Genomic DNA, 11,985 nt, shown 5'->3' with positions numbered 1-11,985 from the left:
CACTTAAAGGCAGAAAGGTTTACTCTATTTGTCCCATACAAAACATTGTAGTCACCAAAAAAAATACTTGAAACTGCATCTTGCTCGACATATCTGTATATCATAGAATACTTATCGAATTATACTCTTTAATTCACTACCTTATTCAATAATCCTTAAAAACTAAGTATGGATTTCAACTACAACATATAAGTATTCATAACTACGTGATGACACTCAAATTCTATACTGCATATGTGAAATTCTATTCTAAATCATAATTAATTTATAAACACGTCTCTAATAGTACTGCAATTGTAATAATAAACGCGTAGTACTAATTTTCTAAACTAATTTACTACTACGTAACTAAAATATCATTAAACTCCTATTTAAATAGTTCTACTATAGCACTAATTAAATTAAATTACTCTACAATACCAATGGAAAAATACATAAGCTAAATGTACTAACCTGCATATCACAAGTGCGCAATCCGGTAGGATTTCGCCGCTTCCCTTCTCCTCAACCCTCTCTTTTTTCTGGATTTTTGGTGGAATTTTTGGGCTAAAATGAGGAGGGAATGGGGTAGAATGCTTATATAGGGGGCAAGAGCCGGCAGATCACAGGCTCCCTGTCGCGCCTGTGGGTGGGGCCCCCAGTCGCCCCCCCTTCGCCGGGGGGGGGGGGGCCGACAGGCCCCCCTTTAGCCCCCCAACGGGCGACCGGGGTATATTTTCGAAATTTTTCGAAACGGATATATATTTTTGAAATTTTATTTTTTTAAATATAAAAAAGAAAAAATCGTGCCAACTGAGGCTGGCCTGCATTGCTCGGGTTGGGCCAGCGTGGACCAAGCAGCATCCCTTTCTCCCTTTTCCACGCTACGAATTGCCGATTTTCTCCGCGCCAATTCAAGCCTACCCTCCGATCAAAAAAAAAAATCAAGGCTACCCGGTAAAAGTCGGCTGCATGGACTTCCAGTTGGGCCACTAGAAGAGGCTGAACTGCAGCCATGACTGCTGCAATTCTCCGTGTCTGTGGCCTGTTCAAATTAGCATCCCTCGCTCGTTCCTTTTGCATCCAACTAAAGATGATTCACGGTACCGGTCCATTCCAGCCAGTAGAAGCTTTGAAACTACATTAGATCATACAACTTCATTTCTGTGAGACTTTCAACAAGATCTTGTATCGAAACCAGAACTTGAGAATGAAGAACAGAGGAGCGACACGGCAACAAGCCTGAAGAAAAAAAGGTGTAGCCAAATAGGCATACTTGTTGAGAAAATAAATTGCTTAAGTATTTAAAGAGAAGGGCGAGAGGTTAAAATTGGAACTTCAGCTCTGCCATTGCGAAGCCATAGAAATCACTTGCATTCATAAGATGAGTGCGTACAGGGCCTAAGGCAAAAACCTCTTGGACAATACCACTATTCTCTAACAGGGGAGGAAAAACGGGCGTGCAGGACAAGGTGGGATCATAAAAATTTGTACCACCCCCAGCCTCCTTCAAACGCGAAACCTTGCCTACCCTCTCTGCTATCTAGAAAGCAGAATACAACTATTAATTCATCAAAATTGATTCTGGTGGGACCAAGCTATCTGAATCAAAATTTACTTCCTGAAAGGGATCTTCTCAGCTAATCTCATCCATCTGCCGATCATGACTCGCAGCATATGCATTAATTGGACCATCTCTTCAAATCAGAAATCCTTGATTCAATAATCTCTGATGTACTTATTAAGTTTGACATCCAACTGTGCAAAAAAAAATCTGCAATCCTATCTCGACATAAGACTTCAGTTGAAAACACATTTCTCGGTCCAAACCCAGCATTTGCATGTCCTTTCTCTGAATGCTTCGCTGTTGGGTTTCTTAGCTGCTCTTGCAGATACATTAACATGATGTTGAAAAAAAAGAGATCTGCAAAATACTTCGGCATCTTCAAAGTTGGCACAAACACCATCCTGGCTCTATGCATCTAGCAAAGCAAGGGAGTAATCCAAAATGATGTTATGGGACCACAAATACACCTGGGCGGATCATATCAAAATTGCACAAGGCATTCTTCACTGGTCCATGAAACGCCCAGCCATGCTGCAGCAATATATAAACTTTCAGCTAAAAAAGGAACGAGCTAAAGATTGATGCTCGTTGCTTAACTGAACAAACCATTCAGAAATCTGTCTCGCTTGCACAACGAAGGGACCTGATAAATGCCTACTTTGAGTGGCAACAGTTTTGTCAAATAACAGTGGAAGGACGCTGAGCAATGCACCAATGGCAGAAAACTGAACAGTTAAGCTGCTTGATTTTGTAAAACTTGTCCCTGCTAAAAATGATGATAACTTGTCCCTCAGCTCACTAACTCTACTATGCTCGTAACCAACATCGTCAATAAAGGACCTGCAAATTGGGAAATACAATATTATCAAAATGTTAAGAGATTGAATCAAGCAGATCGTACATATTAGGAACAAACAAATACAAGTCAGAACAAAAGATATACTTGGAACTTGCATGAAAATACATAAAAAAGTAAGCCTGAAATCAGAACTGTGTGCGCATGTATGTATGTGTGGCTTCATTGATCACCAACTCCAAGACCCCAAAAGACAAAAATCTACAGTTATGACAGACCTAATCATTTGACAAATGTTGGTTTTAGCTTGAATAATGGAATACTGGAAATATAATAAACCAAATTTTGAGGAATGGGAGAAAAATGTAGATTAAAGAATGTGCCAAAATACTGCAATATCTGGAAATTGTCTTTGCCCTACTAATACAAGTCTACGCTGTACAGTCACGAACCTGTACAGTGGAATGACTGGTACAATTATCAAACCTAGCTATCATGTAAAGTCATGTGCAGTATAAGATCATGATTGAATAGTTGTTAGGACTTAAGATTTTGCATTACAATATTTGATCAGTGATTTATCGTATACAATTTCTTATACCAGTCTAGCAACTTAGTGGCATATTCACCCTAAATGTCATCCACTATAACGGCATGCCACATAAAGCACATGCACATTAAGAATTCTATGACTATCCATTCACACATAATAAAAATAAAAGCATGGAACAATTGAATACAAGAAATATATGGGCAACAGGGCAAACCTTCCGAGTTGGCTGACAAGTACTAACAGAGCAGCTGAATACTCATCGCACATGCACGATTCCAGAATCTCCAGAAGACGGACAACAACATTGTTGTATGTCCATTCGCAGCTCTAAAAATGTGGAGAAAATAATCAGTCAATACAGGAACAGATAATGTGAAATTGAACCATAAAAAATCAGAACAAATTGAGGGCTAGGCATGGATGATGGTAATGTTCAACATGCAAATTCCAAATTGGTTAAAATACAAAACAATAACCTAGCAGCCTGAAAAAGTAATATAGGAAATCAAAGTTGGCTGCCTGTGGGCCGAAATTGTATGCATGTTTAAGTACATGGGGACAAAAACTATTGAGAACAAAAAATAGTAAAGGTCACAAAGATGCACATACCATATAAATCCCAAAGAGCTCAAGCAAAGAAATTAGCTCGGTAAAGTAGCATAAGTTGATCCCTGCAGGACCGTTATCACTATCCTCGGCTAGTTTTCCTTGCTTGAATATACTGCAAAGTTCACCACAGTTCATCTCAAGTTCATATGATCCCAAATGAGAACTGCGCCTTATAGTTTCATTTGAGTAGGCATGGTTATTCCACAGCAGCGAACATATACCCAGCTCATCCAATAGAGAAGAGATAAAACCATCTATGGATACCGTATCCACATCAAACAAGCAATGGGCACAGGACGGTAATGTTGTTGGCTTATTTGATTGGATATATGATGACATAAGGCACAGAGAAGTGTCTTTGCTCTCAAGAAGCAGGACAACCAACCGTATAGCTGTTGCGAGAAAGTTGGAACTCTTTGGAAAAAGAAACTTATCACCACATATGGAACCAAAGACGTGGAGAGCCAACAGAGTCCACAAAAGATTAGTTTTACCCATCTGAAGAACTTTGTATGAAACTTCTAAAACAACATCCACTCTCTCCATTTCCACACATATTGAAGCTAACAGAATGCAAGCGGCGATAAATTGATCTACTTTCGCAGGTTTAACTGAAAGCTGTATACCAGCTTCATCATCTAACTTATGATCCTTGCTTGCGTCAAAAACTTTCTGTCCCATTTTTTCACATACTATAACTTCTTTGTTCAGGAGAAAATCTTCAATTAAGCAGATAAGAACATCCAGCTGATCCCCTCTCAGAATGGTCCACCTTGCTTCCAAATGAGACTTCACTGTAAGGAAGAAAATGTATTTTAAATATAATCTTGTTAGCATATGATACCAATAAAAAACAAATCAACAAATCATTATAATAACTCTGCGGTGCATATCCTCAATATAGCTTGGTCAAAGCATAGGACGAGTTAATTGTAATATGATTGATGTACACAAAAGCACATTGGGTTGTTGTGTAAAAGGCAGCCAAAGACAATCACATTCCAGTGTGTGCGATGAAGCAAGTATGAACTTGATAACATCTACATGATAACAGGCCACTGATAGAATGCTACAAAGTCAAACAATTTAGCAAAATAACAAGAGAAGAATAATGTAAGCCAAAACAGAAAAATGAAGAAATTAACAATTTAGCAAGCAAATAATGGAGAATCTGAGCTATAAGTGCAAAAACAAGCAATCAACACACAAAAGAGTTTCAGATGATATACCGCTTAAGGAAAAAGCTGATGAGGCAAAATTTCCATCCGCAAAAGTTTCTTCTGTGAATCTAATATCCCACAACAAAAGAGAAAATATGAGGGAAACCTTCTCACTGCAAAACAAAGCAGATCATTTAGTTCTAATAATAGATCGCAAATGATAGCAACAATGTTTGCTTGTGCCTGCAACAGTGCCTATAAAAGACGAGCTAAACCATGCAAACAAACTTACTCTGTAGATAGCAATGGGTCAGCTGATACTTTTTCAAGCAATGGACCATCAATAAAAGATTCCTTAGAATGCTCTCGAGGTTGAGAACCCAGCATCTCCCAATGTTTGAATATGTTGACCACGGTGCTTCTTTTCATTCTTGTAAATCCAACTACGTGCATTTGAGTTTTTTCGGATCCACAATAATGCCCAAGCATACTAGTTGAGTCCAGATGGTTTTGCTTGGTTACTGTACTCTCACTTGCCACAACATTAGCTTGCAGTTCAGGGCCCAATGATCTGTCACCAATCTGATGTGAGCCCTTTTTGCTAGGCACTTCCTTGGACAAATGCTGCAATTGCAAAATGGAATTTGAATGACTACTGCAGCTACTTCCTGATAACACTAGTCTGCTTGTATTTTCTAATATCTTAGCAGATGATGCTACAGAATTCCCAGCCACATCCTCATGCAAAAGACTGCCGAAAGAAGCATCTGTTGACACACCAACCAAACCAGCACCACAAGAATCATTGGCAGCTGTGTTGGATTTATCATTTGCACAAAGCTGTTCAACAAAGTCACTACATTCAATTCTATTCGAGGATGGACCGAGCTGGATACAATTCTGAGCCAATTTCTGAATCCCAGGCTCTTTAACTTCCAATACTTTGGACCTCATGGAATCAAGGGAATCAGATGCAGAGGCAGGACAATTACTGAGAGTTCTATCACCCAAACTACCAGGTTGTGCACATGTGGGCACTTTAGTTCTGCGGGGTCGAATAATGGGCAAGCTTGGTGAAAGAGGTCTCTCCTTTGCCTTTCTGTACTTTTCCTCATCTGCATCATCATCAAAATTGAGTAACTTCAAGCAGTTTTCCCTGATCATTTCCTCAAAGGAGAGCAACGAAGCAAACTTGCTAACAACACAGCCATTTCCTCCACCACGAGAAGGCACTTTAGAAGGGAAAGTGAAGGGAGGATCTTTATCGGAGACACCAAGATATTTTCTCCTATGATTTTCCATGTCACCTTCAGTAACACACAGCGCGTTGTTATTTCCTTGCTGTAGACCTGAAGGATCATCCTCAAATGCTAAAACATCATTTGAAGTGGCAGCACGGGCCTTCGATTTCAAATGCAGCAAATCATGTTTAGAGGGGAGACAAGCAGCAGGTTCTAGAGACTTTTTTGTCCTTTTTCTCTTCCTATCACCGCCATGTGCTTTATCTGTAACTTCTGTACAACCAGACAAGGGCAACTTCAATGCTTCTAGAGGCAATGCTCTATCATTATTATCTTTAGGACGCCGCTCGGGAACAGCAGAATTTTGATTTTTTCTGATATCTGTTGACGAGGACACAAATAGGCTATCCTTACCCTGTGAGCCCATTAACTTTTCATCAGATATGGATGTGGGACATGAAGACCTGTGGTGACTTTTTGACTTTGTTCTGTGAGAGCTACCAAGAGGAGGCCCTAATTCAGAACTAGTACCTGAGACTGGTCGTGTGCAGCTTTCTCTGGGTAACTGATATGAAGTGTATTCCCTTGGGATAGAAGAGCCGAATGGAACCATCCCAGCCTGCAACCCAAAATATGGGGCAGGAACTGAATCATTTGGAAGCAACTTTGGTTCAAAGCCATGGATCTCCGGATGCTGCTTCAACTGCAAGTATGAGACAATGCCGGAAATCACATCAGCTTATATAGATTGGAGAGGAAAAAACAATATAAATTAAACATCAACATGTGATGAGTGACAAGTTTGAGCACAAGCATTACATTCGCAGATAAGATAAAGGGGAAAAAATAACAAATTTGCCATGTAAAGTCACCCGTTAAGGCTCTAATTAAGAATGATTCACCTGATAAATCAGCCACAACATTGAATAATCCCCACAGTTTCACAAATTTGACAGTTCTCTTGATTCACAATTTTTCTAGCTTTTTTTTGCCTGTAGTAATCAGGAAAAAAAAATCTCCCAGAAATGGTAATGCTACCATGTGATAGTGTGGAAATGAGCAGCTTCATACATGCATCCCACGGCTAACATTTTGGAGTTGAGCATTAATATATGCTTACTGTTGAGCATTAATATACAAAATTTCTGCAAATACCTATCTACAACATTTTTGGACTTAAGCATTAATATACAAAATTTCTGAACAAAGCGATGCCAAATAGATTGCAATCAAAAATAGTTTCACGCAATAGGATTTTCACAGTTTCTCTCTAACAGGCATTCTGGAATTAGATGGTTTTTTTAATATTGAACCCGCCCAAGCATAACATGTACTCATTGGGAGCTCATATGAGAGTTGATTTAATTGTCCGAACTTGCAAGTGCCCTTCTTATGAAAATTTTCTAAAAAATAAGAAGAATTTTTGTGAAAAAAAGAAGATTGAGAAAACGTGCTATTTCAGAGAAAGAACCCCTATGATTTCATTAGCATATCAAGTATTTTTTAATTAGAATTAAACGGAATAGAGCACATGAAGAAAATACCAAATTACCTTAGGATGAAGAAATATTCATTGTTTCTATGTAAGAACAATCATTGTCTATTGCCAAAAAATATTAAGCATGTTCCAATTTTTACCAAAATTACCTTAGCAAACATTGACGAAGACAGTAATAAGTAGCATGAAGGATACAGACCTCTGTTAAGACATGAATACCTTCAACACCACCAGCTAGGTGGTCATCGAGAACGTTAAATCGGCCTAGTAGTTGCATCCAGTCTTGTTTTAAATGCTGAAGCTCTCTTCTTGTCAAAGCATTTTTTGCTTTATCTAGCTTTGAGACATTTTTCATGTGCTTTAATTGCTCTTTCTTCAGCTTAAGCTTCTCCTTGAGAAATTTTACATTTTCACTCTCAGAAGCTCTATCAACATGTTTCCGCCCATAATTGCCAGAAGGAATTGCATCTCTAACAGCACAAAGTTCGTTTGTCTTTCTTTGTAAATATTCACTCTGTTTCCTCTCCTCTTCCAATTTCTGAAACAGATGGTCTGCTCGCTTTTTCTCTTCTATTGAATTCTTCTTTTCAACTTGAATGCTAGTTCGCAAATGTTCATTGAGTTTCTTCTGCTCCTCTAACTTTGCAAACAAATTGTCAGCACGGAACTTCTCTTCTGATACTTTCTTCCTCTCAACTTCAATTAGTGCTTTGTTCTTTTCAGCTAATGATTTCTCTGAATCAGCACGTTTCTTTTCTCTGGTTACCTTCTGCTTCTCCGTTTCAGCCCTTTTAAGCGCCTCCTCTGTTCTCTGAATCTGAGCAGCCAATTGGGCTCTGACTTCATTCGCTTCACTCCTCAACCTTTCACATGATGCTCTCCAATCATTGGCAACTTTCCTTTCCGTATCAGCAACTCTTCTATACTCTTCGGACTTCTGTGTTTCTGACTTCAATATCTTCTGCATTTCCAGAGCCTTGCTCTTTTCTTCTTCGGCTTTTTTCTTTTCAGAAGCAATCTTCTTCCTTTCTTCTCCTAAAATCTGTTTGAGCTTTCTATTTTCTTCCTCCAGTTCAGCGATGCGTGAAAGTTCATTATCATGTTTGCAGATGTTTTGTGTTTGCTGGAGACTCGAGTTCTGCGTCTTTAATTCAATTATCTCCTTTTCTAGTAGATCTCTGGCATCAGCCTCGGTTGCCCTAGCTGCTTCGGCTGAATCACCTCGTAGGCGCTCCTCCTTGCAAACTATTCATCACAAAAGAAAAACAGATATAACAAGCATTAAAGCATAAAACACATAAGAAATCGTTTCAAGATGTGTGCATGCTACACATAACCGCTATCAAGAACTACATATGTTTTGGGTGGGTGACATCAATTCAAGTAATCAAGTGCTTTAAAGTGCACTATGGTAAGGAAGAAGCTGGGGGCTGATTGATGCTAATGACTAAATGCATTGAAGAGAAACCAAGCATGATGTTAATGAATATATGAAGCATTAAAGAGAAACCAGACATACTTTGAAAGATTCATCTTCTCTGGGCACCTTCTGTTAAAATTCCTGCTAGCATGCTACTAACATGCTACGAAAATTAGAATTTAGAGCATTAGATACTTGAAAGCAGTAGGTTTTTATAAGAAAAAGTTTACTTCGTTTGGACGCAGCCTAGGAATGGAAAAAGAAAACTACTTGCCTTTCAGCACAGATATAACAATCAATAGTTTGACTACACAGAATGGTGGTTCAGAATTGCTGGAATATAATGCCTACAGTCCGAACATGTGGATTACCTCTGCATACTTTAGGTGATCCTTTCTTTCTATCCGTAACCAGGTTCGTATAATGCAGAAAAAAGAAAACAAAGAAAGCACACACTGGGAAGAGAAATCAGGAAACGCTGTAGGGCGTGTGGTAGCCAGATAGATAACCTTTGCTGAGCTCCGAGTTCCCCTTCTGCAGCTTCTCGTTCTCGGCCTGCAGGAGCTTCACCGCCTCCCGCAGCGCCGTCCGGCTCGTCTCCAGCTTCTGGTACTTCTTCCACAGCTGTCGAACCCAACCCCAAAAAAGAAACACCACAAGAAAAAAAACAAATCAAGAGCCGGAACGAGGGACGCGAGAACGAAACAGGATGCGGCATGAGGGTTAGGGGCGGAAAGAGGGCCGAGATTACCTTTGCGCAGCACGGATTGGGGCCGCCAACGCCAGCGACGGCGGCGGCGGCGGAGGCCGCGGGCGGGGCATCCCGCGAGGAGGCCGGCTCCGGCGGTCCCGCCGCCATGGTGCCGCGGCGAGATTCCGATGGAGGAGGTGAGGGGTTTAGGGTTCGAGCTAGGCCTATAGTTCGAGCGAGCGGTGCGGTGCGGGAGCGCAGAGGGCCAGAGGCGGCGGAGCCCGAAGGTAGACTAGCCGTTGGACCGACCTTTCATGCTGGGCCGACTTCGAGCCCACGTCAGACCAGGCTGACGAGGCCGAAATCTGTTTGGATGCGCATTCGCCCAGCCCAAACAACTAGGCCGAGAAAGGAAACCAAAAAAAAAAGTGAGAAAAAAAAGATAAGGCTCTCCGCACTCGTCACTCTCTAAATTCACTCTCTAAAAGGAATATTTCTGACTAATCATCGAGATTCTCCTCTCTATATTCAGTTTCGCTGCGCTCGTTCACTCTCTATATCTCTACTCTATCCCAACTACCCACTCGTGGGGCCCCGTGTCAGAATTCTTTTTTACCCCGCCCTCCCTCCCTTCTCTCCCTCCCTGCTCTCTCTCTCCGCCGGGGCAGGGGCCCCGCCCCCCGCGCGCGAGCTCCATCCGCCCATGGAGCTCCACCTCCCTCTTCCCTCCGCGCGAGGCCTCGCCGCGGCCCCCCTGCCGCGCGTCCTCGCTCCCGGCGGTCATCCTCCCTCCTCCCAAGGAGGCGCGCCGAGCTCGACCGGAGCAGAGGCCGCGGCGGGCGGGCGGAGCGGCGGCGCGGCCATGGCATGCGCGTGCCCCTCCCCCCTCCCTACCTCGACGCGGGAGCGGGCCATGGCGAGGCGCGGCGGGGCGGCCTCCGCCGCCGGCCAGTGGCGCGGATCCGCGCGCGGCAGAGGCCGTGGCCGAGCTCCCCTCCGCCGCGGCTCGATTAGTCCGCCCTCCCCGGCGGCCATGGCTGGGCGCCCGGACCGCGGCGCGCGGCGAGGCAGCAGCGGCCGGGCAGCCCTCCTCTGCTCTGCTCCTCGAGCGCGAGCACGGGTCCCCTCTCCCCCGCCCTCTCTCTCCCTCCCTCCCTCCCTCCTCTCTCCCTCCGCCACCGCGCCCCTCCTCCCCCGACCCTCCGCCGCCGGCCACCATCTCCTCCGGCGGTGCGGCGGAGCTAGGGACCCGTCCTCCCTCCTCGCGCCTCCTTCCAGCCTCCGGCCTCCTCCCCCTCCCTGGCATGCGCGCGGTGGTGGCCTCCTCCCCCTGCCCCGGCGCCGGCCATGGGCGCTGCCGCGGCGGAGCTCGCGAGCGAGGGCCGGGAGCGAGGCCGCGGTGGCCCCGGCACCCCTCCTCTCCTGCTCGGTCGGGCGAAGGCCGCGGCGGCCGGGCGCGCAGTGCGCCTGCAGGAGCGCGCATGGCCGGCGAGAGCTCGAGCTCGGCACCCTCTCTCTCCCTCCCCGCGTCGGCCGCGGCTCCAGCGCGGCGAGGCCCCTGCTCCGAGGACCGGAGCTCGCGCGGCGGCGGGGCAGCAGCGGAGTGGGCGGAATGGCCACGGCGAGCAGGAGCCCGTGCGCCATGGCGAAGGCGCCGTCCCAGCCCCTGCCCCTGCCCCTGGCGGCGGGGTTGCTCGGTCCCGGGGCCGCCGCGGCCTTGGGCGGGCGAGCGTCGCCGCGGACCGCGGGCGTGGAGCTCCGCGCTGCGCGGCCTTGGGCTGGCGGCGTCGGCCTCGGCAGGCCGGACCTGGAGATCGACGGCGGGCATGCCCTCGCGGGGCGTAGGGACGCGGCGACGGGCGGTCGAGCTCCCGGCACTCCGCGCCCTGCTGCCTTTGCTCTGCCTCCCTCCCTCCCTCCCCTGCGCCACCGCATGCCAGCCACCTTCTCGCGCGCATCCATGGCCGGCTCCAGCAGCGTCCCCTACGAGCGGCGGCCACGGCGTGCACGGCCTCCCGCTCGAGCTCACGGGGGGCAGGGCAGGGCGCCGCCGCGGCCCTTGCTCGCCAGCGCCCCCGCCGGCGGATCGAGCGGAGCAGGGGCCATGGCGCACCCTCCCTCCCAGATCCGGATTGAAGCACCGGAATGGAGCGCGCCCGTCTCCTCCCCGCGGAGGACGGCGACGTCAAGGAGGCGGCGGCGGGCCTCCCTCCGCTCGCGGCGGCCACGGCCCCTGCTCGGCCCGGCGCGCGTGGCGGCCACGGCGGAGCGCTGTTGCGGCGGGCGCGGGAGGAGGATGGGGAGCAACGGCCGGAGGCGGGCCCCATGCCACGTCGCCGCGTTGCGTTCGGACGCTATCGCGCTAGCTTTGGCGCGCGGGATTCCCGTCCGCAACGATAGAAATCGGGGTAGAGAGTCCCGCTGCAGCAAAAAAACACGCTATCCATGCGCTATAGCGTGTAGCGAGTGTT

The 11,985-nt window shown here is 46.2% G+C and overlaps 1 protein-coding gene across 2 annotated transcripts; it reads right to left on the bottom strand.

Moving 5' to 3' along the window:
- Positions 1 to 1,303: 1,303 nt before the first annotated feature.
- On the bottom strand, positions 1,304 to 9,773 carry LOC120708180. 2 transcript variants are annotated; one of them, XM_039993308.1, is made up of 9 exons: positions 9,575 to 9,773; positions 9,333 to 9,447; positions 8,923 to 8,986; positions 7,603 to 8,648; positions 4,957 to 6,608; positions 4,734 to 4,837; positions 3,505 to 4,298; positions 3,110 to 3,222; positions 1,304 to 2,386 (listed from the first exon to the last, which is right to left on the bottom strand). In XM_039993308.1, exons 4-9 carry the CDS (start codon positions 8,368 to 8,370, stop codon positions 2,098 to 2,100), a joined length of 3,720 nt encoding a protein of 1,239 aa, XP_039849242.1. In that variant the 5' UTR covers positions 8,371 to 8,648; positions 8,923 to 8,986; positions 9,333 to 9,447; positions 9,575 to 9,773; the 3' UTR covers positions 1,304 to 2,097. The 2 variants fall into 2 exon arrangements, with proteins under 2 accessions (XP_039849242.1, XP_039849240.1); XM_039993306.1 differs by lacking the exon at positions 8,923 to 8,986 and having other exon boundaries at positions 9,575 to 9,768.
- Between the last annotated feature and the right edge of the window lie 2,212 nt (positions 9,774 to 11,985).

The sequence above is a fragment of the Panicum virgatum genome, chromosome 5K (assembly GCF_016808335.1).
Source record: "Panicum virgatum strain AP13 chromosome 5K, P.virgatum_v5, whole genome shotgun sequence".
Classification (NCBI taxonomy): domain Eukaryota; kingdom Viridiplantae; phylum Streptophyta; class Magnoliopsida; order Poales; family Poaceae; genus Panicum; species Panicum virgatum.
This window is presented reverse-complemented; position numbering and strand designations above follow the sequence as displayed.

What these genes read in the sequence shown, in the direction of transcription:
- LOC120708180 (XM_039993306.1), bottom strand. Translation starts at nt 9,682, where the DNA reads ATGGCGGCGGGACCGCCGGAGCCGGCCTCCTCGCGGGATGCCCCGCCC. An exon ending in GACCCATTGCTATCTACAGA is followed by an intron (nt 4,838 to 4,956) that starts GTAAGTTTGTTT and finishes TTTGTTTTGCAG; the next exon opens with TGAGAAGGTTTCCCTCATAT. An exon ending in AGCTCTTTGGGATTTATATG is followed by an intron (nt 3,223 to 3,504) that starts GTATGTGCATCT and finishes CCACATTTTTAG; the next exon opens with AGCTGCGAATGGACATACAA.